The sequence below is a fragment of the Colias eurytheme genome, chromosome 7 (genome assembly GCF_061535395.1).
Source record: "Colias eurytheme isolate Ceu_HAF_F1 chromosome 7, ilColEury1 Martin Lab GWU primary, whole genome shotgun sequence".
Classification (NCBI taxonomy): Eukaryota; Metazoa; Arthropoda; class Insecta; order Lepidoptera; family Pieridae; genus Colias; species Colias eurytheme.
Genome location: NC_142986.1, coordinates 9,640,592 through 9,646,756, shown reverse-complemented (window position 1 = coordinate 9,646,756; position 6,165 = coordinate 9,640,592). Strand labels below are relative to the sequence as shown.

The 6,165-nt window shown below is 32.8% G+C and overlaps 1 protein-coding gene across 1 annotated transcript; it reads right to left on the bottom strand.

Moving 5' to 3' along the window:
- Positions 1 to 621: 621 nt before the first annotated feature.
- Positions 622 to 2,727, bottom strand: LOC149907283 (uncharacterized). The gene is made up of 3 exons (XM_090103832.1): positions 2,451 to 2,727; positions 919 to 1,070; positions 622 to 696 (listed from the first exon to the last, which is right to left on the bottom strand). Exons 1-3 carry the CDS (start codon positions 2,725 to 2,727, stop codon positions 622 to 624), a joined length of 504 nt encoding a protein of 167 aa, XP_089959958.1.
- Positions 2,728 to 6,165: the final 3,438 nt, after the last annotated feature.

Here is a 6,165-nt window from a genome sequence, read left to right as displayed (position 1 = left end):
TGATAAAATTGATTAATTAATTCTAGCGTATTATTATAAAAGTCATTTCTTATTTCTTTTCCACATTTTTATGCCGTTTGTTAATTTTGCATTTGCAGCAAAACATACACTCGTTCTTTTGCTTATTTGCCATTTGCCAACGAAAATATTGCCACCTTTGACCATAGAAGCACGCGAAATTAAAAAAGAGCGTGTGTGCCGAGCACACGTATTAGAAGTGAAACTTCTTTGGCAAAATTCAAAGATACTAAAATCGTCGGCTTACTCCATGACGTTACGGTATTGACATGACGCGACCTTGAAATTTTACTCTCAACACTAACGCAAAGAAGTTTCAGTTTTCCATTTTTTTATTAATAATATATTTCTATCGAACACGATAATGTTTAAAAATGTAAGAATGCTGTAACTATATACATACTTAAGTAACTATACAAAGAAATTTATAAAAATATTTTTGCTAGTCGCATGTATATAATATTATGTATGTATTATACCGTTATTATACCTATCTCCTACTAAGTACCTACCTACTATAAAACAAAGAAATATTAAGTTACTATAATAAAACGTAATTTCGTAAAAATAATACAAATAATTACTTAAATTGGTAAATATAAACTAATCCTTTTTCGCATGTTTAGGCCCCTTCGTTCTTTTCCATTTCATTCTTCGGTTTTGAAACCAAACCTTAACCTGTAAACAAGAGATTTTCAGTACAATACCTACAGTTTACCTATTCAAAACCAAACCAAAGAGATTAGAAACAAAATACAAGAATTATTTCTATGAAAATTATTTGTCAATTGACAACTTTCATGCAATTTTTTTTATATATTTTGTAGTGTTGATAAAATAGCTGCTAAAAATATAATTAAGGTTGCTCCCAAATAAAATAAATACTAATAAAAAAAATACCTGTCTCTCAGTTAGATTCAGTGCGACAGCGATTTCATATCGTCGCAACCTCGTCAGATAATTTGCGCGGGAAAACTCCGCTTCCAAATTGCGAATTTGTGTTTTTGTAAACGCAGTCCTCTCTTTTCTGGAAGCAGTTGGTGAACGAACTTCTGTAAAGATTAAAAAAAATCAAGAAGACACAGAACTTTTGTAAAAAGTGCAGGTTTTATTATGATAATATAGTTATGCAGTTACATATTTTGTAAAATTAAATTGTAATACTGAGATGCCGGTTCTTCTCCGTAGATACCTACTGCTTTCCGAATCGGTGGTAAATGTTAAAAATATGTAATGATGATTGCAAAGTGCTTCTCGAAGAAGTCTAATCAAATAAATAAATGTTTGAGTTTGAATTGCGTAGGTACCTAATCTTTGATGCTTGCCATATGTGTCAAGCGCCGGCGCCTAGTGTTTATAATTTTATTGCTTTCCTGTACAGGTGGGTTTTATGGTTTAGCATTGTTTAGCTTATCCGTTTTACATAGTTGATAGTCTACTATAGTCTAAACTAGCTTTTCACGTTAGGGCTCGTTCGTCTCGTGCGAAAAAGGCAAAATTGTTACATTCAAATCTAATACTAATATTATATCTAAAGCTGAAGAGTTTAGAGACGTAGAGAGAGTGTAGAGACGTGTTTTTATGATCTTCGGTAGGCATTTACCTAACAGGAGTTTTTTTTAAGTAGGTATACATACCTATCTCCCACCAAATAGTTATAAAATATTCATTTTTGTCGTAGAGAAGAGAGTAGAAGAGAGTTTGCGTTTCATCACCTACATAACTACCTTATTGTTGTAAGTAGATAGTTATAGCATATTATGTAATTTTAATACATGTATCGTAAGAAGGCTTGAAATAAATACAACAAACGTTAAAATAATGGAAAACAAAGTTAGAATAATACTGATTACAATTACGTAGAAAGTAGCGTTAGTTACACCAAGATCAGGAACGGCTGAATGGAATTCGATGATATATTTTGATTTGTTACTGAGGTTTTAAGATCACTATATAAATGGTAGGTACTTAAACAGTTACAGGAACTAGTAAAATATTAGTATCTAGATGTATGGATTTACGAGCTTTCCGACTTGTGAAAGGAAACTTCCATAGGTATAAAAGGTATAAGATGTCACCGCGGAATAAAATAGCCTATACGATTTGTCACTGTTTTTAGCCATAATCATAAAGTCGCTCCGTTGCGACTTGAAAGAAAGACAGATAGATAAACGCCCTTTTGTATTCATTAGGTACTAACTGCGCTCCGCAGTTTCACCCGCGTGGCTTCGCTCCTGTTGGTGATCCTTAGCGTGATCGTAGTAGTATAGCGTTGGTCGTAGCCTTCCTCGATGAATGGGCTATCTAACACCGAAATAATTTTTCAAATCGGACCAGTAGTTCCTGAGATTAGCGCGTTCAAACAAACAAACTCTTCAGCTTTAATATTAGTATAGATATTAGTAGTTATAAGGTAAATAAAGATGACTTACCTTCCTCGCTGTAACTCATAGTTCCCGCTGATTCCACCTCAGTTTCTTCCTTAAGTACTTGGCTGTTTTGCCACCACTGCCAATCCCAACTCCCATCTGGTACATTCGTTCGACAATCGTAGAACATTTGCAGGAAATTTTGGTTAAAATCCTGCTCATAACTCGATGATACTTCCTGGTAAATTGGCTCAAAATGTTCGCTATTGAAAAGCTCTTCTTGCTTCGGGTCAAAGCTTTCTTCATTTTGAATTAGGAAGTTTGTGCGAATGTATTCCATTGTGAAATTCTATGTGATATTCATGTATACGTGTTAACCTCTGAACTTTCAGGATTGAACTGTGATGTTTTCAGTTGAGATCAGCGCGTGCGGCTGTAGGCGGGGCCTATTTGGGCGGAGATCTCGAACAAGATCATTTGTTAAGTCATAAACAGACAATTTTATGCCGGCCCCTTTGTTATTTCTTTATTTGGAGCGCTTGGAATTTTTATTATTATATTGAAACTTGTTGACATGTATTATTATTTTTTATACTGAATCTAATACATAGTTAGATATGAAAAAATGTTTCCTAAGAACCCATATTTATTTATAGGTACCTCGCTTGTTGCCCGCATCTTCACCCGCGTAGTTTAAGGAAATTTATACCAAACAAAAAATATAGTTAAGTAACTACTTTGCTACTGAGATTTTTTGTTGTGATAATTTTTGATTGATTATTTTAGCATCGGTAAACATAGTAGCTACTGCCTAGGTTAGGTAACGTAACGGCACCAGTCTTGTACAGATTAAGGAAAAAATTGAGGTTTTTTGCAAATTTCTCGTAGGTTTTTTAACTTTATTGGATATTGTTTAGTTATACCTTTAGTTCAATGTTAGTTTAACGTAACCAAAGTTAGAAAAAAGATTACAATGCATAAATAATGAAGTTATTTATAAATTAAAAAACCACTTTTTTGCACCAGTGTTGGACAGTGAAAAATCTAATGATGGACACCCAGTTTTGGACAACATCCAGTTACGAACACCCATTTATGGACTGTACCTAATGTCGTTTCTCCAGTTATTTACACTTGGAGAAGACTTATAGTTATCAATAGAATCTTGAAAATGATGATTGGAATACAATTAATCGGGGATGTATTTATAAAAAATAGTAAGTACTTATTAATTATTTTGCATACTTATAATATTTAAAACAGTCTTAATTTCCATTTTCTGGGCAAAAATTGGACAAATGCATCGTTAAATACGAGTTATGTCCGTTAAGAAACACCAATATGGTTTTTTTTCTCAATAAGTCAGGGATGAAAAATATAACTAAAAAAAGTACTGCCATTCCATCCATTTTGGCACTTCTTCTTCTTCGTCATATCACTCTAGGGGGGTAGATGTTACCCGCTTCACGATGTTCCGCCATATTACTCTGTTTCCTGGCATTCCGCTACACTCGTGATGTGAATCGCCAATCTGAATCCGCCAGCAGCCTTAATCTGATCGGTCCATTGATATGGATGGACTGATGGATCGATATGGTAGCACGAGGCAAAAATCTTTTTTTAAACTGTTGTCAAGATGGTGTGGATGAAATTTAAGCGTGTGTGCTATATGGTGGTGGAATTTAGCAGCAGACAACGATCCAAACAGTTCATCAGAGAACTCTCTATGATAGATGCGTTACAATACGCATAAGTATGCGACTTCTCTACGCAGTGATAGAGAATGAAGCCGAGAACGAGTCGCACAGCACATAATGACCCATTGTTCTAAAATATATTCTTCATGTATAAATAGATATTATGTTGTTGGACCCATTAGTGTAATTTTAACAAAAAATATCAATGTCCATTATAGGAACCAAAGCAAATCCAGTCATGGACAATTGTTGTACAATATTGGAACCCTTTGTTTGAAATGGTCGTGATAGGTATATTATTAATCAGAAAGAAAAGACAATACAGAAAAGCGCATGTAATTAATACCTTTAAAAAAAGTTTATTTTCGACATATGTCCATAAATGGATACTTATATCCATAGAATTAAATCCAGTTATGGACACTGATGAATTTTATTTAAACAACATAACCTATCATGATACTAAATCGTGTAATATTTCGTACACCTAACTACTATAAATAAAAGTAATATCAAATCTTGCTGACATTTATACAAAAATTCTTATAACCAAAATTGTGTCCTCACTTCCTTAAGGATTTTCTTAGTAAAAACGGATTTCTTCGAAACGAGCCGCAGCATCTAAACATAACGTTCTGCCATCTTCAAACATTTTGGCCGAATAAGATGAAATGTCGTATTTTGATAGCTTATGAACCAAACTTTTATTTTAAGTATTGCCAAATTATATAACGTTAATTTTGGTCTTAATATTTAAATTTAATATTTATTTTGTCCATTACTGGATGCTTGTCCACGACTGGTGCCGTTACCTTACCTAACCTAACAATTTATTAAAAAAATAATATCCTAAAATCTTCAAGGAAACCTAGCTGTAATGAAAACTGTAAATAAGTATAAGAATATTCAGATTTTCATATCATCGTCCGGAATTTTTTAACCGACTTCAAAAAAAGGAGGAAGTTCTCAATTCGGCCGGTATATTTTTTTGATAATATGTGCGGTAGCAACTATTGTAGAGTCTAATGACACTTGTATCCAATAATCAATTACAATAACAAATCAATAAACATAATTAAGATTTAAGTGTGTGATGTAGTTGGTGCTTGTTAGCGAAATCCCTTGGGATTGGAGCGTCCCTTCATTCTCACGACGAAATGTGATGATAGATTAATTGCTATTTTAACTGGCGATTTATTCGTGAATAACAAATAGCGGAAACTGTATCAGTTTTTCCTAAAAATATGGTTAATACTATCTTTTTTATGAGCTGTAGATAGGTATTTACCTAAATTATTAGATATTTTTGTTCAATGCTGTTATGATACAATACAAATGTTACTTAATTCAAATTCAAATTATTACTTATTTCCTAAAGCTCCAGTCCTTGTTTATAAGCTTACCTATAGTTTTTTTTAATAGAAATTAGGTATCTATCACTACATAGTATAAAACAAAGTCGCTTTCTCTGTCCCTATGTCCCTTTGTACGCTTAAATCTTTGAAACTACGCAACGGATTTTGATGCGGTTTTTTTTAATAGATAGAGTGATCCAAGAGGAAGGTTTATATGTATAATAACATCCATTAAATAGTGGAGAAGTACTGTTATTTTTGAGGTTTCTAATGTGATGTCGTAAATAATTACATTTTTTCCGCTTACATTGCAAAGGCAGGCTGAACCCTACGAGTTTTATCAAAATAATCTACTTATTACATATATGTATAAAAGATATACACATTGAAAAGGTCTACAGAAAAGTCCGCGATGGTATATGTCTATCTCTTATGGATAACCCACAATAACTTTTTTTTGTCATTTACTTTTTACGACAAATAATGGCTAATTTTCGAAGCGATTTTAACCAATACAGCATTAATCCTTAAGCAATTAAATACCTTGAATACATTGTTCATCTATACATATAATAAATCTGTAGAAGGGTCAATTCTGTACATTGAAAATATTGAAAAAATAAATAGCAGGGGGTGTTACTGGATCGATACCAAACCCAAATATGTGATTAAAAAAATTTTTGTCTGTCTGTCTGTCTGTCTGTCTGTCTGTCTGTCTGTATGTTC

What these genes read in the sequence shown, in the direction of transcription:
- LOC149907283 (XM_090103832.1), bottom strand. Translation starts at nt 2,727, where the DNA reads ATGGAATACATTCGCACAAACTTCCTAATTCAAAATGAAGAAAGCTTT. An exon ending in TATGAGTTACAGCGAGGAAG is followed by an intron (nt 1,071 to 2,450) that starts GTAAGTCATCTT and finishes TAATCTTTACAG; the next exon opens with AAGTTCGTTCACCAACTGCT. An exon ending in TGAATCTAACTGAGAGACAG is followed by an intron (nt 697 to 918) that starts GTATTTTTTTTA and finishes TCTTGTTTACAG; the next exon opens with GTTAAGGTTTGGTTTCAAAA.